Source organism: Nothobranchius furzeri, chromosome 15 (genome assembly GCF_043380555.1).
Source record: "Nothobranchius furzeri strain GRZ-AD chromosome 15, NfurGRZ-RIMD1, whole genome shotgun sequence".
Taxonomy (NCBI): domain Eukaryota; kingdom Metazoa; phylum Chordata; class Actinopteri; order Cyprinodontiformes; family Nothobranchiidae; genus Nothobranchius; species Nothobranchius furzeri.
In genome coordinates this window covers 32,474,074-32,497,720 of record NC_091755.1, presented here as the reverse complement: position 1 = coordinate 32,497,720, position 23,647 = coordinate 32,474,074, and the positions used below count along the sequence as shown (strand labels likewise).

At 40.9% G+C, this 23,647-nt stretch overlaps 2 protein-coding genes across 5 annotated transcripts in view; both read right to left on the bottom strand.

The window, feature by feature from the left end:
• espn (espin) overlaps window positions 1–23,647 on the bottom strand; it is a 48,393-nt gene that overhangs the window by 1,622 nt on the left and 23,124 nt on the right. For 2 of the 4 annotated variants that reach the window (XM_070544700.1, XM_070544701.1), the window contains 7 exons: window positions 21,801–21,962; window positions 18,050–18,281; window positions 16,011–16,064; window positions 12,156–12,301; window positions 11,528–11,923; window positions 2,418–2,496; window positions 1,185–1,206 (listed from right to left, as the gene is read on the bottom strand). In XM_070544700.1, the coding sequence (XP_070400801.1) occupies window positions 1,185–1,206; window positions 2,418–2,496; window positions 11,528–11,923; window positions 12,156–12,301; window positions 16,011–16,064; window positions 18,050–18,281; window positions 21,801–21,962 (1,091 nt within the window). The remainder of the gene's footprint in view (window positions 1–1,184; window positions 1,207–2,417; window positions 2,497–11,527; window positions 11,924–12,155; window positions 12,302–16,010; window positions 16,065–18,049; window positions 18,282–21,800; window positions 21,963–23,647) is intronic. The other 2 variants (XM_070544702.1, XM_070544703.1) reach the window with 2 other exon arrangements.
• Window positions 3,319–8,583, bottom strand: LOC107390694 (espin-like protein). Its single transcript, XM_015967536.3, has one exon. It carries the CDS (start codon window positions 8,496–8,498, stop codon window positions 6,447–6,449), a length of 2,052 nt encoding a protein of 683 aa, XP_015823022.3. The 5' UTR covers window positions 8,499–8,583; the 3' UTR covers window positions 3,319–6,446.

Genomic DNA, 23,647 nt, shown 5'->3' with positions numbered 1-23,647 from the left:
ATCAAATGTAACCATTAGATTCGTCCTTTGTAATGTTTTAGAAACTTATGTTAATCCTTTAGGGTTTAACATCCCCTCATTTTTAAATCAACATTATCTGACTGTCAGCATCTCTGGCTTTAGGGAAAATGTGGAAAATCTGCAACATCAGCGATGAGGTTTGCCTGTCGCTTGGTGAGATTTGTTGTCACAGTGTTTTTAAGCTATAGAAAATTTATTTACATGTGGAAAATAGTGCCATGTTACACAAGAGACAACTGGAACAGTGGTGTCTCCAGAAATGTTTGATGAGGGGGCCGGTGAACTTTAGGGTGGCACATCAAATTAGTCCTCGCCATAACTCTAGGAGCGTTTAGCCTTTAGCTGTGCGTCGCCCTTTCATTCTCAGTCATCAAAAAATGTATCTCCAACACATCTACTTCAGATTAAAAAAAAAAATGTATTTTTCCAGAAAAAAGAACAATTCTGTTATTTCAGCTATTTTATTTCAACATTTATTTAGTCATTTAGAACAGCTTATTTCTCCCATTGCCATCTTAAAGCATCCAAAAAAACAACATCTTTATATTTATATGTAGTCTTGAAAATCTGCAAAAAACCCACTATTTATTTTGTTGTGTTTTACATTTGTCTTGGCTAAAGAAGACTAAATTATGGTTTATGTAAGCATGAACATGATTTATTAAAGTGGAGAAGAGCCTTCTGGGGGGGTGGGGGTGGGGGCAAGATTTTTTCCAGAGGGGGCCTTAGCCTCCCCTTGGGGGCGCCACTGGATTGGAACTGAAAATTAAAATCTGAACAGCCAGATGGCCAAGAAAAATCTTTTAAGCCCTAACTGACAGTGATTATCTCCTGCAGGTGGAACAAGGCCAAATTAACCCTCTAAATGCCCAAAACCAAGGCTTTTATAAATGTATAGTTTTAATAGCTCTGTCCTTGTCTGTCTCTTTTCTTTAAAATCAACACATCTTTTCCTTCAGCATACACACTTCACAACTTTCTAAACATCCAGCTGAAGAATTTATGGAACTGGGCCTCTTACATAAAAATGTGTTGTCTCTCCACTTGAATACTTAATTTACTTTTGATTAGCTTAAAAATTAAATTTGTTCACGTGTTTTAGCAATTTAACTGATTTATTTTTAAAACTAAAGTCAGCGTGTGAGACAAATAGATATCCTTACCTTTTTTGTTCCCTGTCACATCAGGAGGAGAAAACCAAGAAAAAAAAAGAGTAAATATCTTTTAAAAAGGCAGTTATTTTAGTTTTACAGGGTTGTCATTAATCTACATCATGTAAAAGAAAATGAGATATCAAACATACATGAAAAACAGTGGTGATTAAATCTTTCGGATAATTCTAATTTCTAAACATGTAGAACTTCATCTGTATGTTTGTTGGGTCATTAAAATGAGAGAACTCTCCTCTCATTGGTGGCAAACCATCCTACATGTAAATATATAGTCTGGCCACAACCCATAGACAGAGCTCAGTCCTAGGGGCAGAATCTGTCTTTCCAACCGACTCTGCACACAACCGGACAACACAACAGGATAATGTTGAGCTGAAAATAGTTTCACAAAGTTTTGGATTTTTAAGACAGTCGGTTGCCGAAGCAAAATGTCGGTCTAGTCACGTTCCACTGGAACATCTGCCGCCCCGGCCAGTCTGGTAGCTGGCCGGTCACAGCGCTCTCAGTTTAGTGGACAGGATGTTGCTGTGGCTAAATGAAACTAAGATGACAATGGATCATTTGAAACGGCTTTGGCATCAACTTTGAACTATTTAGAATTGGGCTTTTCTTTGGGTCAAAGGCAGAAAGAGGTACTCAAGTCTACGTAGGGAAAGGATGTATTTGCATCTTCTTCAACAAAGTATGGCAGACTGCCCCGGTGACCGACATCCCTAGTGGTGAGTATGTCACATTGTTTGTTATCCAGTAGAATGCAGAGGCAGTTTGAAAGACAACAGATCCCACCCCTTGACTGAGATCTGTCTATAGGTTGTGGCCAGACTATATATTCACTTATATAGGCTACCTTGTCAGATTATATAAAGACACAAAACTCTAAAATCTGTCTGAAATTCTCTAACTTAAAAATATTTCTGGTGTGTCCTTGGATCTGTGCTTGAACTTGACCCTTTTCTCGGTGTAATTGATCTAAACTCTTAAATATTTACTTTTGTTTACAAGCAGATGTCAAGAGAGTTGATAATCTTTGCTTCTTTAGACTTTTGTCTTATATTTCAGCACCAAGCTGCAACTTTCAAACACATCTGCAGGAACTATTCAATGCAACTGCAGTAAAAGTTGCAGATGAGTGAAAATCCAAACTACAGAAATTATGCATTTTGTTTTTCTTGTTAAAATGTGTGAGGATTGTAAAGCAGCAACAACACCGCATCGTTACTCACCTCTCCTCGTCCATCTTCTTCTTCATTATGTCTCTCCTCCAGGCCGGCATTGACGCCAGGCGCTTTGCCTCCTCTTCAGCCTGCAGGGAGACAAAAGGGTCCAGAGAGGGCAGAGATGGGGACCCAAACCAGTCAGTCTAGTGCATAAACCCCAGCTGTATCCCCTCAAATAGTCTCCAAAGTTCATAAAACATCCACCTTTTAATAAAAAAATCATTCTTTACAGTTAATTAAACATACAGAAGTTACAGATATTAATGTTATTGTTGCCCTGGAGTGGCTGTAAGAATACATTTATCACAGTGAGTCAGTAGTGATACTGAGGTGTCTTTGTGTTTGCACAGTGCTTCATAAATCCTCACCACATTGTGAAAAAGCAGGCGAGCACCTGCAGAGAGAAACTGTGATGAAACACGAGTCCAACCTTTTTGTTTACTCAAACTCTCAAATGTCAGTTTTTAAACAAATATTCTTTGTAGGAGACAAATGTGACTCAACACCCAACAAAGTACATTGTTGAAACTGGTGTATGAATTGGAAAAAGAAGCAAACAAAAGCCAACAATCTGTGTTCTCCTGGTTTGTTGGAGATAAACCGAAAGCTTTCACGCGGTCAGACTGGTGTTTTACACGATGTTTTCATTGGGCTGGAAACGTAACTGGATCCTTTTCCCTCTTTCGGGTTAGTAGCTGGAGCTAGAGCTGAAGGAAGGGAGAGAGAGAGCAAGCAGCTTGGGTTTCTCATCTTTGCCTCAGATACATTACCCTTTTTACATTCTTCTGACCAAAGGATTTCACTTGCTGACACGGATCACTAAGTTTACCTTTGTGGTTAATTTTTAATGATTCCCCTGGGAATTTCAGTCCAGAAAAAAATTAACATATTTAGCATGTTAACTTTTTCTCATAAAGGACTGATGAGCTAATGGCTAGTCTGAGGACAGCCAAACCCAAAGTGGACATCGGTCTTTGTAAAACGGCTCCAATCTGGATTTCACAGCCCACTGCCACAAATCTCATGACAATTATATTTGGTGTTAACAAAAAAAATTCCCACCACATCTGACCCCTCGGATTCTTGAGAACAGCAATAATGAGAACTTTTTTTGGAAGATTTGCAGCACATTTTTATAATATTTTAAAGAAAATACTATTTATTGAGTTTGTTGCCTTCAATCCCATAAAATTGACTTTTATTTGGTCAAATTTCCTTCATTGACAGCATTAAACAAGTTCTGCTGTTTACTGAATGGCATTGCTGACCTAATCCCCATGACAACGTTATTTATATTCTCAGAGTCGGACCAAAATTAAAATCTGTCAAGTGAAAGGCTTTAAATCTACCAATTGACTGACTTCCATTTGAGCCGTGAGGCGATGAAGATTCGCTGTAACCTCCTTATGGTGCCTGTGAGCCACAGATAGAATGACAGCAGGAGGCACTAAGAGGGTTATTTGAAGGTAATCTTGATGCCACAGAATAGACACTATGAGAATAGATTGGCTCTCTACAGCTAGAGGCAGCACACCAAAGGATTTCACATTCAACAGTTCTGGGTTTGAAAGTAGCTTGAAGGTCCAAATGTTGGAAACAGTATCTTTAAAACGTATAAAAATGGTTTCATATGTGGAAAAGAACTACTGAAATCCTACAAACACAATAAGTCTACAAACTTTATTTTCAACAAATTAAATAACAAAAACACAAATTAAAGAATAAAACCGTTAAAGAAAGGTCAATAACATTTGCAGACTTAAAGAAAATTCAGAAATGTACAATAATTGAGTTTTAAAAGATATTTCCCCAAAGACACACAGTATATACACAAATATTAATACATATATGATTTGTAAACCTCAACAACTGCATTCAATCCAATGAAAAGTGAAGTAAGAACATCAGAGTTGGTATCAAGAGCATTTCTCTGGTCTGATCCAGCATGTTTTATAAGTTACCAGGTCATTTAAAGTTAAAGTTAAAGTCCCATTAGTTGTCACACACACTGATGTGTGTGCGAAATTTGTTCTCTGCATTTGACCCATCCCCTGGGGGAGCGGTGAGCTGCAGACACAGCTGCGCTGGTGGGGATGAGCTACGATGTAGCCACAGCTGCCCTGGGGCGCACTGACAGAGGCGAGGCTGCCGAGCACTGGCGCCACCGGTCCCTCCGACCACCACCAGCAGGCAACGTGGGTTAAGTGTCTTGCCCAAGGACACAGCGACAGACTGAGCGGGGCTCGAACCTGCAACCTTCCGATTACGGGGCGAGCACTTAACTCCTGTGCCACCATCGCACCGTCCACAATTTGTGGAATAGGATGTAATAATGTTGAGATATTTTCACTGTTATGCATATTTTCGCACCCTAGTTTAGTCACAAAAAGTCTTGATTATTTTTTTTTAAGTTTGTCATCATTTTGTTTACTTTTCAGTTACCATCCTCTCCCAACTCAAGAAAACTGAAAAGAAGTCAGTTTGAGATGAATTCCCAAGGCTTGTAACTCCTGAGAGAACATTTGTCTTGCAAATGTTTTTGAACATGTGAGAGCAAGGCTCTGAGAATTCATGGGAACATTCTGAGACAGTTGCAGCTGAGGGAGGTGGAGACATAATAGTTCTACGGTCTATGAAACCATGTTGATGAGGTTCATTGAACTAAATCAGTCATATAAAGCAATCTCAGCAGTTTAATTCTTGAAAATCTCCAAACCTGCCAGAATGAGCCCTTTCAGGTTTCTGTCACTTTAAGCAAACAAGCTGGAGCTGGCCACGCCCACCCAACCCCCACTCTAGCTGCTATGAGCTGAGAAGCTCAGATTTCTGAGAAGGGCTAAGAGTTGAGCCGCTGCTCCTCCAGCAACACCTTTCTCTTACATGTGAGGGCTGATTCTAGTCCAATTTCCCTGTTTGTGATGTCACAAATGGGAACCTTTCTAAACAGCCTGCTAAACACCTTAAACCAAATACTGACAGAAAAGCAGATACATTGTTGTTCTTTAGTTGGTGGGAGAAACTGGGGTTGAACCAGTAACCCTCTGGATGGCAGTAACCTGCTCTTTCCCCAAGCCACAGCCACACTCAGTGGGCATCCAGTGAGTGTGGCTGTGACAGGATGAGAAGGAATAGTTCATATAAAAAACAATAGCCTCCCTGATATGTATTAGATTAGAAACCACTTCTCAATCAGGATGGACCCAGAAAATAGACCCAAATGTCCACTACATTTGGGTCTATTTTCTGGGTCCATTTTAACAAAAATCCCATAAACAAAAGGTAGGGAAAGAGTGCTAATGGAAAAGCTGAAGAATGATGGAGCATGTGTAAGTGTAAAACTATCAATGAAGGTAAAATAAAATTGTTGGAGATGATCAGTGAGAAGCTTCCAAAATGACCCATTGTGGTTCCAACATTTGTCCCTGCTGTCTGAAGACTGCAAGACTGTTTAACAGCAAAAAGCCTAAACTCTTCTCAAATTTATGCCAAGTGTAGACCAGGGGTCACCAACCTTTTCAAGCGGAGAGCTGAAAGGCTACCAGTTTGATACAATCCCACAATTCTGACTTTTAAAGTAGAATAAATCACTTTAACATTTTAAAATATCTGTTAATGCAAATGTGAAAAAAGTACAGAAAAAAAACACAACCTCCGGTCAGTGATACAGTAAGTTATGCTATTTTTAGAAGATGCTGTGGGCACCTCATGTGGTCCCTAGGGACACCTAAGTGCACATGGGCACCAGGTTGGTGACCCCTGGTGTAAACATAATTTAAAATAACAGAAATGAAATTTTGAATGGCAAATATTTTCTTTTATACCTTTGTTTTCCAATTTCCAATAAGCAATACATGATGGCAATCAGTCCAGACTTTGGTTTAACACACTTCAGAATATATGCTTTCATTCAAGCTTATGAAGCTGCAAAAGTCAGTAGCTTATCCTTTTCATGACACTGTGATGAAAATGTGACAAAGGTGTGATACTCTCTCAGCGTGGAGGTTAGCAGACCCTGTAGACAAAGCTCAGTTTGATGTTAAATATCGAAAAGTTCAGCTTCCTTTTCTTTCCAAAAAGCAAAGCTTCGATCAATGTACCGGATGATTTCCTCATTGCTAAACTCTTTTAACTCATAAATCACTTTAATTGCAACTTCATTAGGCTCATCTCTGTGTAGAGATTTGTCAACAAGATGTTCCTCTCTGATTTCATCACGAACACGTGGAATGTCTTTCTCTGGATCTGACCCTGAACCATCTGTTGTGCCCTGTGGTATCACAGCTTGTTGTACTCTTTCAGTTGTTGAGTTCTGCATTTGGTCCTTCTCTAAACTGGCTCCATTAGAATCCACAGACTCATTTGATGGCATCTGCCCCTTACATTTGTCCTTCTCCTGAGCATTGCCCTCCAGTGAGGTATCAGTGTCAATCACACAGTTCTGAGCAGCAGCAGAAGATGGTGATGGAGAAACATTTGAATGGGTTGTGGGTGGAGTAGCTTGTGGTGCTGATGATGGTTCAGTAGACTGTGCAATAGGGGGTGCTGGATGCAAAGGTGGTGGAGGGGGAGAATGAGATGGTGGGGGAGTAAGTGATTCCTGCATGGGCATGGTAGACATATCGGGGGACACTGACTGTAGAGAAGCGGTCATCACACCACCCCCATTATCAGTGTCGCCAAAATACTTCAGCTTTATATCCTCAAAGCCATCTGCCCAGTCCCGTTTCCCACTTTCAATGCCCATCATGACTTCCTTATGAAACTGTCTTATGACCTCCCATTTATGGCTGCCAAGGCGGTCAAACATCTCATAGCACAAGAGGTGGCGGAATTTCCTCTCACTACGAGACATGTTCATCTCCAGCAACTGGAAGTAGCCCAGCATGAAAAGATCAAGGGTTAGACTTTCATAACTCACAGCTGATCCATTGATGTGTGGTAAGAAATGCTCTGGCCAGTAGATCATCTGGGCACGACTCAACCTGCGGATCTGACGAGTGGGCACTTGGCTCATGATCACTCTCCAGTGGCCAATCAGATTCCCAACGACTTGCTTTGACTTCATGAACATGATCAGTTTGTCATCTTCACTGTGCATTTCTCCGCCAACTTGAGTACTTAACTGGCTGTAGTCCTCACAGCCAACATCCAAGTAGTTCCCCCTCCTGCCTGTATATTTAGTCCGATAGGATTCTGAGATAGTGTACTTTCGCCAGTGTTCAAGGAATAGAAGAACAATTCTCTCTTTCCTCATTTCAACACACTCCTGGACATAGCTCATGTCTGTCTGCACCTCCAAGCTTCGTGTCAGTTGATCACTATTTAAAATGGGGTCAGACGAAAGAACCTGGTTGAACTCTTTAATATTTGTTGGAGCCATTGCGTCTGAGGGAGCATACGTCTTGGGAACATGAGTAGCAATGATAACTGGTTCTCCAACAAGTGGTAAGACAGTTTCTTCCACTGGAGGTAAATGTCCATTGGAGTTGAAGTCAAGGACTGATGCTGAGGAGCAAGGTAAACCATCCTCTAGACAAAAGCTAGACTCGCATACCACAGGAAGTGACCTTTTGCGCATGTAAACCCTGTTAGCATGACCATCTGTGGACTGAGCCTGATTCTGAATTTCATAATTAGCCTTAAGGTTCTTCACCGAAACGCCACATTGCTTGATTTCCTTTTCCACTTCTTCTCTAGTGGAGAAGGATTGAGAACGTCCAATAACTCCAGAGTTTGAAGATATCTGAGATGGGCCTGTGCTTGTTGTTTTTGCTCCTTCTTGGGAATATCCAGGAAATATAATGTCTAAGACATCTATCTCTTTTCCTCCAAGGGTAGCCAGCAGAATTGCCATGCTCTTAAGCAGGGTTGAGATCTTGCTGCACCAAGCTGGGAGATCTTCAGCTTGACCATGGACTTGCTTTGGATTGACAGAGAAGTACTCCTGACTTAAAGCAGCAGAAACTGGCAGGAGCTGGTGAAGTTCTCGTTCTAGTTCCTCCAGTTCCTTCTCAACTTCTGACACCTTATGCATCACCTGCAGGTTCTCAATTTGCTTCTCAATACGATTCAAGTCAGCTTCAGTCATCAGTTCTCCAAATGGGCCCAAAATGGCATTGTGGGTGTGGGAGTAGTGCCATTCCTGAGGTTGGTAGTGTCCACTTGATGCAAACTAAATCAGTAGTCAAGGGAGACCAATGGGACAAGGAAAAAAAGGAAGGGGGGGGGGGGGGGGTTCCTTCAGTAGAAAGTTCTTGGTATTAAAACACGTCTCAGTACAAATCCATTCCAACACACAGGATTTACATGGATTTAGTGGTGCAATGGCACAGCCTCATTACAGGCACTAAACTCTTTACTGTAGTTTAAAATCAAAGCGAACAGAGAGTCATTTGTCCCGTTTGTAAGGGTGGACAAATTAGACTCTAAACAGACCTACAATGGTACAAACACAACATTACTTTAAGCATTCTAGCATGTCTGTATTTGTATTTAAACAACGACATTTCCTAACTTTTACTCAACGTTAGCTCAGTGTTTCTTTAGTTTCCCCCATGCCATTTTATTAATAAGTTAGTGTTTGTGCCTCCTTTTAAAGCCATGCTACACAAACACAGAAATCAAATCTAATGTTTATTTATTTTTTATTCTTACCACATCCTGTGTTTACCATTATGGCATAATGGCGAATCCCATTTTTCCCTTGCTCCTGCCATTTAGCCCCATTCCTGCAACTGCGTGGGTGGGTGGTTTGGGTTGGCAAATTTCATTTATGATAAAGATGAAGTGGTTGAGCTATAAATGAACATTTGTCCTCAGAAAACCTCAAAAGTAGCATTATTAGCTAAAAAAACAAATTAACACTTCTCTTAAAGATAATTCCTTGTCACAATTAGATGTAATGTCTAGCTTAATAAAATTACTCCTCAAAAACAACAATGTATACCATTGTCTGGTGCATGCTGCAGTAATGTTTCACTTTTTTAGCTTAGAAAAATAAGGTACTTTTCAGGTAAAAAAAAAAATCCAGTATTTTAACATTCATGTCTTGTAACTTCATATTAAAGGCCAGGATGTATATTAAATTTAGGCCTCATTTGAAAATGAAAAATGGCTGAGACCTATAGTATTAATGAATGCCGTGTGAATCATTCTATGTGAAAAAAGCTCTGGCACTCCTGGTTCAGGGGATAGAAAGTTGTCGGAGGAGTTGGGGGGCAGAAAACGACAGGGTTATGAGTCTTACTCATTAATATTCATGACATGCAAAGGTCTCTCCTCTGATTGGCCAACAGTAATGCAACTCTTATGCCGCATTTGTTCACTCTTCTTTCTTGGGTAAAAACTGTAATGTTGGTGTGTTACTTCCAACTAACACAGACTCAAACATCTTCAGCCATGTTGTGGAGTTGCTAATGGTTAGCTTCTACTAGCAGAGACTTGACTGCTCTCTCTTTGATGCAGAACCAAAACTGCCTTTGGTGGTTGCAATCCAAGCTGGTCAAGGCTAAATCTAATGCAAACTTTCCCTGTGACATAGGGGAGACTGGCCTTCACAGTGTCTCTGTGAACAAGACCTTTAAGCCTAGGCCTTCAACTCAAAGTCACAAATGGTAGCAATAAATATCCACCACTGAAAAATGGAACACCAATTTTTCATCAGCTGTAGCTTTTTCTTATTATTTAGAAAGATGGAACACTAATATACTTAAAAACGACATTTAACTTTTTGTCCAGCTTTTAACAGTCTCTGGTGTATTTTTAAAGTTTGAAGAGCAACAATGATCTCAAATGTTGAAAACAAGATTTTTTGATGGTTTTTGTGTCAACCCAACCTCTCTAATTGAAATAATTCTTCCATTAGTCAGTTTCTTTCCAACAGTAGCATTTTCCTGCCATTTGATGAGCTAGAGCGCCAAATCTTTGCCTTTCCTCTACATCACAAAAACACCGGGACACTATTCATTCTTAGGATGAAGGGAAAACATAGAAACACTGCCTAAGCTGCAATCTGGGGGCAGGTATGGGGCAGGGGTAACTTGGAATCAGCCCTTACTATGTTTGGTTCCTTGCTACAAAGAAGTTTTACTCCTTGACCCCAAAGGGAGAAACCAAGTTGGGTGTGCAGATGTTGTGAAAGAGATCAACCTGCCAATAAATAAAAATATAAGATCTAATGTGGAATCAGAGGTCCACGAGCAAACTATCCCCGGTGGAAAGACAAAACGAGAGAAGGTATTTTAGCTGCAACATTTTGCTACTCGGCTGTTGTAGTTTGAATTTTATTGAGACTATTGTTCAGAACCTGTAGTGTGAATGGGCAGGGCATCACACCACTGAATCTGCATGTAAGAACTTGAGGCCACAAAAGTCCATCACCAAACACCAGGACACACTGTGATTTTTAGATTTTAGTCAAGTGTGTTAATGCTGTGATGGTCATGGTAGTCAAGGATTAAATTCAATCCACTGCAAAGAGTCTGTTTAATTTAACATGAAAATTAAAACATAACCATGCAAAAGCAAACAGATTTAAACATTTAGCAACTTATTTATGAAAGGGAAAGATTTGACCTAAATTCTTTGTTCATCTTACCTCAGAACCTCTATTGATTTGAACCTGTTAGATGCTTTACTAGTATAAAACTCCTCATGGGTGCATATCTGTTCCAGTGTTACTAAATCAATAACCAAACTCTTTCATATAGTATTAATTCACCCAAAAATAATTCAGTGATTTATGTCATTGATTCTAAACACAAAAACATGTATGATGACTGAAAGGCTTGTGAAACTGTTGATGTGATGTTCATTCTTAAGATGCATGTGCCCTAAAACTAAAAAAACGTGTTTAACTTTGAAGTTGAGTACTTGTTTTTTTTACCCTTTAAGCTAGGTTTATATCATGAACAAAATTAAAATAAAATCAACAGCGACCCCAAAGTTCACCATCACATCAAATCCAAACTCAAACTAGCTATCCCCTTTGAGTCAGCTGTTCAAAAATGCCACAAAAATGATAGTTTTCAGGACATTTCAGAGTTAACGGACCACAAAAGGAATAGCCAAATCACAGCAACCTTTGCTGACTTGCTACAGCCTTGCAACAGCACCTACCTTGCGTTTGTGCTCTTCCTCCTCCTGCATCTTGACCTGAAGCTTTCGCACCATCACCTGCCTCTTCCACTCAGGGATGGCTTTCCCCTGCTCGTCGAGAGTGGGCACCAGCGCTTCAACATCAGCCAGGCTCATCTTCCTTGCCGACTCGGCTGTCGCTGAGGTACCACTGTCATTTCCGTTAACAACAGAGTTGGAGGACAGTTGGTCGGAGCTCACAGAGGCAGACATACCTCTGGAGGATCCAGAGCCGGTGGGGCTGGGGCTAGGGCTGGGGCTGGGGCTTGGAGTGACGGGTGAAGAGGTGACGGGTGGAGAGGTGACGGGCGTACTGGATGGTGGAGGGGAGGGTGGTTTGGCTGGTGGGGTTGATGACTCTGGAGGTGTGGTAGTCCCCTTAAAGGATAGAAAGACAGCGAAGCACCAAGAAATGCAGAGTCAAAAGGTGACATTTGATGGATGCTTTTAACTTAAAAGTTACTGAAATCCCCAAAATTACGAGTGAGTTAATTCATAGGTGTTCGTGTGACTCCAGTCAACCATTAATCACTCTCTTTATTGTAACAGCTGACATAACGGATTCAGCACTTCAACATTTTTCACTGCCTGTTCCATGAGTCGGACCTACATTGTTGCCTGTGGGTCCGCTGTTGGAAAACACAGTGGTGTAGCCTTTACTGTGTGGCGTAGGCTTAAGGCTCTTCCCTGCTTTGATCTCTGCCAGCAGCTCCGAGTTGTCACCGGTGGGGGACATCATGTTGAATGATTTTGTGCCTGCAGACAAAAGGAGAGAGCAGACGAGTGAAACCAGGTAGAAAGATGGGGGGGGGTGGGGGTGGGGGGTGGCATTTCGGCGATAAATATTTTATCCAGTCAGTCAGGTAACAATGCTGACCTGCAGCATGCCGAGTAAGGATGGGAGGTCAACGTGATGCCGGCTTCTTTGTACGTGTGTTTCTATCTCGTCTATCTGAATATCTGTCGAGGTTGTGTTTCAGATTAAAACCGCTCTCATTAGGTCACAGTTGCATTAGTAACACCTGAAGGTAGCTTGGATTTAAAGGTGAGCTTTCTCCTTTTGGAAAAGTAGGTGACTTAAGAAATATACTCATGGTGTAGCTAGGAGTCTAAATGAAAAAAAAAAACTATTATTATTATTATGTATTATATTAGTATGGTTCTAGTAACTGTTTTTTTTCTTCCTTGACTAAAATGAAGTTGCCTTTTAAAGTGAGTTTTAAGCCTGTTCATGGAGCAAAGAACAAAAAACTACACCGGTAACACTTTACAATAAGGGTCCCTTTATTAATGTTAGTGCATTATTAAGCATTAATAAACTACTAAATAGTGTTAACAGCTTAACTTTAATGTCAATTTAAAGTTATGCATTACTAAGCAGAACCTCCTTAACCTTAAGGACTCTTGGTCGCTAACGTCAGGAATGTTAATAAAGGGATCCTTTGTTTATTAATGCTTAATAATGAAATAAGTAATGTTAATAAAGGGACTCTTATCATTGCCGCATCTAACAGGACTTTAATCTGGATTTGTTAAGAAATAAAAGGGTAACAGTATTCCTTGTTAAAACTTTTTTACAGCGTGATATTCATATAAAGAAAACAGATCTAGTTCATCTAGTTTTTACTGACACCTGTTAACATTAGCATGGTTTTTAAATCCAACCAAATAAATTATTATAAAACATAATTTCAAACCATTTTGATGAATCTATTTTGTGCTAACTTTGCTAATTTAAAGTCTCTAAAACAAAACTATCTAGACATTTTTACTGCATCTAAAGAAACAATAACTGCCTCACCTGTTTGAGTGAATGTAAACCTCCAATAAAGCAAATATCCTCAGTCCCTCATTGTTTACTCTGCCCCTTTTTCCTGTACGGATAAAAGTCCTCGTGTAAAAGTGTTCCCCGTCACGGCAACCACAACGAGCTATGTGGACACAAAGACTCGCTTGCGTGCCACCCTTCCTCACGCTCTCCCTTTTTCTCCGTGTCTCGCTCGGGGAGGAGAGAACAGCTTTCCATTAAAGAGCCATCAACACAGTTGGGGGAAATCTAAAGGAATCACCAGTAACTGGAAGTGACAGCAAGCCACTGGAAAGCTGGCCAGGAATTAACACACAAACACACGAACGCACCGTCGCTGCTGAATCCTCAGCCTGTCGGAACAAACCTCCAAAACCCGACACACAGTTTCAACTCACACTTTCTAAATTACAAAAAGATACTTAATAAATGCAAACAGAGTTTAAGTTAAATAAATAATGGAATAAAATCTTCGTGAAAACATGCATGTAGATCAGTATAGCTGCCGGGCCTTCTGGGCAATTCCTTAAAGCAGAAATCCAGAACAGTTAACGACCCATAGTGAGCTGTGTTCCAGCGGGCTGAAGGTGGAACATCTACAACTGTTTGAGTTTCTGCTGCAGGATAAATTCAGTTTGATGGAGTCACTTGGTTTGAATGAGGCTGAAGGTGTGGTGGGGACAGAATGTACAACAAATAGCTTCTCATAATGGCTTTCTGCTCCGGGTTCAGATCCATTACAGCCTTTTGTGTAAGCTTCCCAGTGACAAGCAGCTACATCTGCTAGCTTTAGATTTGAAAAATCCTCTCATTCTGTTTGCAAACATAAAACCTTATGCAGATGATGTGATTCTGTTGGTGTATTTAAGCCCTGATCTCCAGTGTGCACTAGCGAGGTTCACAACTGCTTATGAAAGAACCAGAATGGTGTTTAACTAAATAAGGTTCCCTCTGGGACAAAAGCACGCTGCTGCCTCAAGAATCTTGGAGTTTTGACTATGAGTGATGGTGGCAGACAGATCGGGTCATTTTCTGTAACACTGAGAACATTTCTCTGTAGCTAAGCCAGAAGTTCTGGATTTACTGCTCTGTCTATGTTCACCTCATCTGGATCCAACCAAAAGAACCAGATCTGGACTACAAGCGGCTGAGAGGAATTTCATCCAAAAAGTACCCCATGATCAGCCTTAGAGATGAGGCAAGGTCATCAGGGTGGAGCTCAGGCTCTTTATTTGCTGCTTCTCCACATTCAAAAGGGTCAGTTGAGTTGGTTTGAGCATCTGATCAGGACCAGGACAGTAGGTGGAGACTTTAGAGCAGACCAAGAGCTCACTAGAGGGATTAAAAATGCTTCTTGGGTTCATCCCGGAGGAGCTATGATCCACTTCTTCTGCAACCAGACTATTCAATAAGAAATGGAAAATCAATGTAGAGATGACTGACTGATTGACTGACTGACCAACTGACTGGACAGTTAACCATCTTCAGCATTGCTCCATCAGCTTGACTCACCCTGGTTTGTTGTCATGGTTTCAAACTCCTGAACTGTAATTTAATCTGAAGCTCTCAGATCTGCATACGGCTTCTTCACTGCCTTAGTCAAAGATTTGAAACAAATACTTTAATTACACAAAGCTCACTGCAGTAAGCACGGTAAAAATTTATCCCATTTAAAAGGACATGTTGGTCCAACAGAAGAACCACCCAACCATCTAATTACTGTAAAGCTAAATTATTTTAAATTGTAACTGAGGCTCAATTTACATCCTTGTTTAAGTAGAATACAACCCATTCATCTCCTCTGAGCATTTCCTAGAACATATGCCATCTCAAAGTACATTCTCACTCTAATATTTTATGCCTTCTTAAAGTAAATAGTAAAAAAAGAACCTTGACAACCTGAAAACTCACACAATTTCTTGATAAAGGTCTTAATCTTCTCTTACGTTCAATAATTAAATTACCTCAGATCATCCTCTGCCTCTCAAAAGATTGAGATTACTTTGACATTTCTAAAGAAAAACACATTTTCATTATATTTCTAAACAATTTAGCCCATTTCAGAAACAAGCCAGACTATCCACAGTCAGATTGAAAATGCAGCAAATGGTGACCCATTTCCAAAGAAATCAAGGTTTGAAGAAAGCAGACTTTCCATTAAAATCGTATTTTCTATCTCTGCGTGTTTATTGTCCGCATGTCCTGTTTTATTTGCTACATTTCCTATTCAAACTCATTTCCTGTGTTTCTTGGAAAACAGGTTTCCAATTAGTCACAAACGTTTAAGAGGCAGTTTTGTGGTGTTTGCTGAGTGTTTTTGAAAACTATATCTGAAAGTAAAGATCATTTAAGAAGTGTAATTATACCTTAACCAACACCACAATTTACTTTAGTCGATAGAAATCACATATGTCTAGTTCACTTGTGCTTGCTTTCACATGAACGTTACACAATAAAGACAATTTTAGTATAATTTCAAATCAAAACAAACTATCCTATATTCTACATTGGTTAAAAAAAACGACACAATGGCTACATCTGTTCTACGAATCTGCAGTGAGGAGCAGAAAGGACGTCTCCAGGATTGGGGTCTATGTTAAATGGAAGAAGCAGCATGATCTATTTTATTTTAGATAGTAAATGTGGGTCTTTACTTACTCTTGTTCTGTCTAAGATGCCCTCCCTCTGGCTGGGAGACAGAGATATACCCACCTTGATAAAGCAGAAGTGAGGAAAAGAACCCAGCAGGAATTAGGATGGAAAAACACAGAAACATGCAGAAGAAACAGATGAAACTGAAAGGTGTGGGAAACTTGTTTAATCAATGCATAAGCAGAGGCTTCTGGTAAGAATTAATGCCTGGCAAGCCGTACTCGGGGCAAAAAAAGCCTAGAATTACTTGGATTGGCACCGACAAGTCTGCTGCAGCACAGAGGGGCAGCAGACGACAGGGTTTGGAATCTTATTTCCTGGTATTTGGACATCTTGCCGCAGATTGGATAAAAGCAACGCAACTCTCGCACTGACTTGCAACTTGAATGTTTCATCTCGACAACCAACACAAGCCTGGAGGAGTATTCCTGTGATGGAATTGCTAATGCTAACTGTTGTCTTCCTACTAGTCAGGATGGCTGCTGAGTCCTGGACGTTAAACCAACAACAGCCTTCCCAGTTGGGAGATGAGTCCATGAATGTCAGGTTTTTCTAATCCTAGAGTTTCACTGTTTATTTTTTCTATCAGAATGCAGGAGTTAGGTGTAGGAGACCATGTCATGTTCCGCCTGCATCAAAAACTCAGGAGTGACCGATCATAATCAGAAATAATCATTAAAATGTTTATTTTTTCAGTGAACCACTCTTTTAAAAGGATTGGACAAAAGTTTGCTTGATAATAAAACTAAAGCCGCAATAGAAGAACATATTTTTACCGCAGGAGAAAAAATATAGTCTTCATTCTAATCTTTTTTTTAAAGGATGGATGGACGCAGTGGCGGATTTAGCAATTTGGGGGCCAAAGGCGAACACAGACATGGGGCCCCACTCAATTTCGGCAATCGTACTTTTAACTTGATTTGCGAAACTATCCCCTCTTCTGCCATGAGTTATTTTCCCTTTTTATTAGTCCTCTTCTTTTTTCCTGTCTTTCCCTCCCTTTGACTGCTTTCAATATTTGTTCTGCTTTCTTCTTCCTGTCAGTGCTCCTGTGCTTTTGCTTTTGCCTTTGTTTATTTTATTTATTTATTTTTCATTTTGGTCTATGTTTTCCTCCCTTTAAACATTTTCCATTGTCTTTCCTTTCTGCTTCCTTTTGATGTTTACATTGAAAAACGACGTCACTTTTGAAAGTGAAGATAAAAGCTTTTTTGAAGCAAGCTGCTTCTTTCTCTTATTGGAGCCACAAGGATTACTCCATTTCATGCTTAATGTTTGACTACCGCTTCAAGTTTGTTATGAACACTCCCCCCTCTCTTCTTCTTCTTATTTGTGGTCGTATGGCACTTGGCAAATAATAATTTGGTGCATTACTGCCACCAACTGGATTGGAGTGGAATGACTACCAATCGCTTCCTGTTTGTGCATCGGCATCTTAAAGGAATAGTCCACTGTGGCATTAACATAAGGGTGCCGGCGGTCAGGGCTAGGGGGCCCCCCAACATAAGGGGGCCCCAGGCGGCCGCTGACCTATGCCTAATGGTAAAACTGCCATGATGGACGAGCACTTTTTTTAAATATCAAAATCAAAACATCACAATAAGATCATTAGTTCTGGATGTGTTACTGTTTTATCTTCTGTTAAGCCCACACATGACTGTCCACCAATCACTGTCAAGGTGAAATGCAACAAATCCAGCAGGCTTTAATTCATACATTTCCTGCAACCAGAGCAGCTTGAGTGGTGTGAGCGTGCATCATCCAAGGCAGGATGGGCACTTAAGGAAATGGCTGAACACTAAACCAGATCTCAGGGTAACTGTAGCTCTTCATCAATCATTTGTAATCTGTTATTTAGAATGCTAATGTAGGGAAGCAACTCATCTTCAGCCAGAGGGGTTACATTGGTCCAACAAGACCAGGCATTCCAGGAATAAAGATGTATGCAGGCAGAAATAATGTGGAAGAAACGGCCCATTTCAGGACAAAACAAGATATTCATAAAGATAAAAATAAATAAAAGGAGGGGAAAGAAGGAAACTCACTTCCTGTTGAAGAGGATGGTCGTCGTTGATTGGTGGGGGTGCTACTGGCATTATTCTGGGTGGTTTGCCCCCCAGGGGGTAGTGGGGGAGGGGGAGGTGGAGTTGGCATTGGGTTGCTTGTAGGAAGAGGTGGTGGAGGCGGTGGGGGTGGAGGTGGGACGGCTTCCTCTGTGGTGCCATTTTCGGCACTGGGGGGAGGAGCTTCAGTGGGCTCCTCCAGTAACACCGAACCCTGGGAGAAAAGAGGAGGAGCAAGGCAGACGTCAGCCATTAGATCAAACCCAAATCCGTGGCTCTTAAACATTTCAACCTTTGACCCCTTCCAATAAATATAAACCTCAGCAGTGAATCTAAACCCCAAAAATCACCTGTGATTAATAAATTACAGCTAACAGAGTATTAACTCATAAATGCAGAAAACCCACCCAATTTTTTTAACTTGTAAAATGAACCAACTAAATTGTTCAAAACTTCCGAGTAAATTCTTTCACAGGGGCTTCTGAGAGCAACAGATGTAGGCATTCGCCCCATGTCCTGCTGTCTCTAATCAACTCATAAAGGCACAATAGCCTTTTAGTTATAAGTGAGCTAATATGAACTCATCCCCAGACGGGGAAGACTCCCGAGGGGAAAACCGTGCAAATTTGCCATCTGTCACTGCAAGTGATATTCTTGCACGAGTACGACACACTCCCGAAGCGTGCCACAACTCGGCAGGGGGTGGATTAATGAACTGTGACATTTAACTCGATCCCACCTCCCCCCTGTTGCTCCTGGGACGCGTGCTCATCATTATTGTCCCCTTTACTTTTAAAACCCTGGAGAGCTGGGGAAGGGGACAAAGTCCAGATGGGCCGTGGTGGCACGCGCCACTTGCGCTGATTAGCCCGTCCATCTGCTGGGGTCCTCTGGGACGAGGAGGGGCCCCTTTGAGGCCTTAATTGGCTCACTGTGGCTTGCACTGCCCCCATGCCCCACCTTTTTTCCTGAGATTTTAAAATCTCTCCAGGGACTCTGATCATTGAGTCCAACAGACTCCGTTCATTCATTCTTTTGTGTTTGTGAAGTGGAAGCAAACAGTTTCCATTACATGTTAAAATTTAAATCTTTAATAATTTAAAGGAGGACCCAAGCACAAGTTCTACTGCATCTGTGGCAGCATCACACCAATCAAAGGTCATTTGATTTAATTGGCTTTAAAAATATAAATTTGATGTGTAAAATTTAAAATAATTTCAGAAGTGGACATTCGGTCTATTTAGATAAAATACTGCACCTCCTGTTTTGAACACAGTTAATTCATACGGTTAATTCAATCAGTTCCTTTATGTGTACATGTTTTTAGACTACTATTTATTTTTTGATCAATACTTTGAGTTTCTTGGTCATTTAGTAGAAACAGTCTCGGCTGAATCAGACCTTTTTAAACTGTCATATTTTCTCAACTAGATTGGATAAATCTATTTTATTTAACCAGGTAGTCCTGACATTCTGCAATCCCCCTTTATGCATTTATACCATTCTGATCAGTTTCTCTCAGTTATTTTGTTGGTTTTTATCATTTCCATTTTGTGTACTTGCATCCAAAACTTAACAGATCCAGGAGGGACACCCAGACATCCTTTCTCCAGCTCCTACTGTGCGATGCTAAGGTATTCACAGGCAGGCGTAATATCCCATAACCATGGACGTAATTTTCACTTTAGAAGTCCAGGGGACACGGGGGTGGGGGGTATTTTTACAGTATGTTCTAATGGGAAACAAACAGGCTTCAACACAAATGGTTGTTTTCCGCTTGGTCCTAGAGCTCAACCAGTGTCAATTTAATATAAAGTAATATTGTTTTTGGATAGTAAAAAGTGCAGGGGTCAGAACTTGACTTTGGAAAAAGTGGGGGGGACATGCCAACCCCCCCCCCCCCAAAATTTACATCCATGCCCATAACAATACTGTGTTAGCAGTAGCTCGGGGTGGCCTTAGCAGAAGCTTAGGATGGCAAAATTCCACTATCTCCGCTCCGGCACGAACTCCGCAGAAAAAACGGTCCCGTTGTAGTCAATCAGAGCCTTTCCACTACTGCGGCCGTGCGGCGCAGTGCGCCGCCATCCGGCAAAAATAGAATCGATCCTATTTTTGCCGGACGCCGGAGCACCTCTGCAGTCAATGGACAGAAATCACAACTGCCCAACAGGAAAATGAGCAAGCACAACTTCCGTTATTTCACAATAAATCGATTAACAAAAAGTGTTTTTTTGTTTCATATGCACAGGTTTAACAACTTTTAACAACTATCAATGGCGGTTGAACTTTAAATGCACAAAAATAAGCCATAAATACAGTTTCCACTATCAAGTAGTCACACTTTATTGATCCAAACACTGCTGATCTCTCAACACAAATGATAGGCAGATTAAACAGTTCATTTTGATGCTTCTCCCACACAACGGGTGTTTGGATCTAACTTCCGCATTTATTGCTCGGACTGTATCGCAAGATCTCGAAAATCTCGCGCATGCCTGTTTGTGCACCTCAGGTCTCGGCACCAGAGCGGAGCCGTTGTAGAGCGGGTATAGTATAATTTGAGTTCAGAAGCTATAGACAGCGGAAAGCGGGGGCAGAGCGGAGCGGAGATAGTGGAATTTTGGGGTAAGTAATAGGTCGGGCTGGTGCTAGCAGTGGCTTGAGCCTTTATATATTGCAGACGTTGAAGTGGGTTAGGACTTGCAAATGTATGGTGATGTATCTAAGCCTGTGATGTGGTAAACCAGCTTTTCTCAGGAGGAACCATATCTCTGTGACCATTACAACATTAAAAAATTCCACAGGAACAGACTTTCTGGTACGGTACATTGGTCACCACAAGCTGCCTATATGGGACAGCAGTAGCTCAGGAGGTTTGGTTGTCCAGTAATCTGAAAGTTGCACGTTCGATCCCGGCTTTGAACGGAGACTGCTGCTGTTGTGTCCTCGGGCAAGACACTAAAACCTGCCTTGCCTGCTGGTGGTGGTCGGAGGGACTGGTAGCGCCGGTGTTAGGCAGGCCTTGCCTCTGTACCCAGGGCAGCTGTGGTTACGCCGTAGCTCATCCCCAGCATGTGAATGGGTGAATTACTGATTGTGTTGTGGAGCACCTTGGGGGGTTGTAGAACCTTAAGAAGGCGCTATACAAATACAGGCTATTTACCAACAACAACAAGGTAAAGGTCGTTTTGATTTCTAGCACTGCTTGAAGTAGAAAACATAAAATAGTTCACTTAAGTGATTTGGTTGCATCTATTTTTTCCTGTATTCTCTGTTTAAATTTTTCCTGTCCTAAGTTCCCTCTGGGATTAATAAAGTATCTTTGAACTGAATTGAAGTTAATTCCATGAAAGCAGTGTGATGAGTTTATGCAGATACTTGGAGACTGAAGAGGAAATGGAAATGATGCATCAGGTGGAAAGCAAAAGTTCAAGAAGGTACAACATTATGTAACATGCTGAATGGCAATGCTCAGGCAAATACTGCAGTCGGTGTTCAGCCAGCTTAACCACACCCAAGAACCGGTCTTTACGTTTTTGAGGCAAGACGCCCACACAACCCCATAGCATTCAGTCAGAACTCAGAATAATAAACCTCCACACTCCAAACACCAGGTTTATGTCAGTATATGTGACAACACAAGTCAATGCTAGTAATTCACACATAAGAATAGAATTTGTTCATTTTGGGGCTAATCACACAGTTTTTTGTACACCGACGTCCGACTTGCCTCCTCGTTCGGCGCCATGCCTTTGCTTCCACGGGGCTCTGCCGTGTCGTCGCCCAGAGTCTTGTAGTAGTCCCCAGTGCTGGGCTGTTTGTTAAAACTCCTCGACTTCCTGTTTGAGTCTACACGCCGCAATTTGTCGTGGCTTTCTCCTGGAGTCAGCTGCTTTGAAAATAAAAACAAGACATATATACTGCTTATTAATATTGTCATTGTTAAAAATTGGTTTTGAGTCAAAAATGCTAAAAGCATACAGTTTGTCCATTTTAAATGTAATGAAAGACAGGAAATTAGGGATGTCCCGATACGATCACATGCTTGGAAATCGGCCACGATCACGTGGTTTTAGACTCGATCGGGACTCAGGCTTTACTTCCCGATCCAAGCCCTGATCCGGACTCAGATACTGGGTTCAAATTACAGGAGAGCAACTTGGTTCTCCTTAAAGGTTGTCAGGCTCCCCTGATGCCTTTAACTAAAAAGATCCAGTTTCTGCCTATATTATATTATTTATATGGACTCAGAGTAGCGGGGATTCTTTTGAGCAGAGATGCAGAGAGCGGCAGGCAGACCGCTGATTATTCATGAACTCCAGCTGCGTTCTGCACACGGCCACAGTAACATTTTCTAAGTTTCTAAGTGGCGTAACCAAAAAATATATAATTAACACACAGTCATTCGTGTCCATTCATTTTCTCTGGTAAGTTCTGTCTGGAACTGAGCATGATGTGTGGACGTGTTCGCTGGCGCAGCCGGGCAGCGCAGCGCACGCTTTGCTTCTTTTGCAGTCAATAGATCAATTTGATCTGCAAGTTAAAAAGTTACTTGGAGATGAAAAAGAAGGAAGCAGGCAGGGGTTTTTCCAGAGGACTGGGAGATGCAGGAAGATCAGAGACAGACAGGACAGGAAGACAGGAAAATAAAAACCAAGAAAAAAAACTAAGTTCTTAACAAAACAAAATGTAGGTAGATTTATCCCACTACACGTTTGTACCTGTATAAAGCAGTAATTTATCAGCATGTAGTATTTATATAGTTGATACAATTCAGATCACCTTCAAAACTCCTCCCATGTCCAGGGACGTATCTAAGCATTTTGGGGGTCGAGGCAAAGTAGACCCCTGCCAGGTATTTTAAGTTTAAATGCTAACTGTTTTTATGTTAGACTTTTTATATTTGCAATAAAGTCCAAAAGTGAAGAATTCATGTTATTTATTACTTGATTGCTCAAGCTACCTCACAGAAGTGATCTTTTGTTAAAAATTAAAATAAAAAGTTAATTAAATAAAGAAATGAGGAACATTCTGGAACTGTTTCAGCCTTTTTTTTTATGTATCAAAAGTATTGGATAGGGACTCGGTATCGGCAGATTCTCAAAATCAAATGACTCGGACTTTAGGGGGGAAACAAACCTGATCGGGACATCCCTACAGGAAATGGTTAAACAGCAGCACACTTAGTCCAACACGTTTTATCTCATATTGTTGGATTATCCGTCTCTGCTGATTTACGCACTTGGACCTTTTTTGTTTTAGCATTTTCACTTTGTTTCTTCAATTTTCACCACACAGCATTCTGCTGCTGAATTCATGTGGGTAAGACTTTACATATTAGAGGTCACCTAGACATCTGCAGTAAAAAAAGCTCACTTTTCTTCACACCGATGTGAAAAACAAACTATTTCCTGATCATATGGACACATTTTAATAATGCAAAAACCCTCACATTTGCATTTGGTACTATAAAAAGTATGTTAACACTTCCTGTTTCCCACGTTTTCAGACAGTATAAAAACCAAACATAGTAAAAAAAAACTTTTTACTTTATTTTATTTGTTTGATACACATTTT

Coding starts and splice junctions, on each gene's coding strand:
- LOC107390694 (XM_015967536.3), bottom strand. CDS start 8,498: ATGACTGAAGCTGACTTGAATCGTATTGAGAAGCAAATTGAGAACCTG.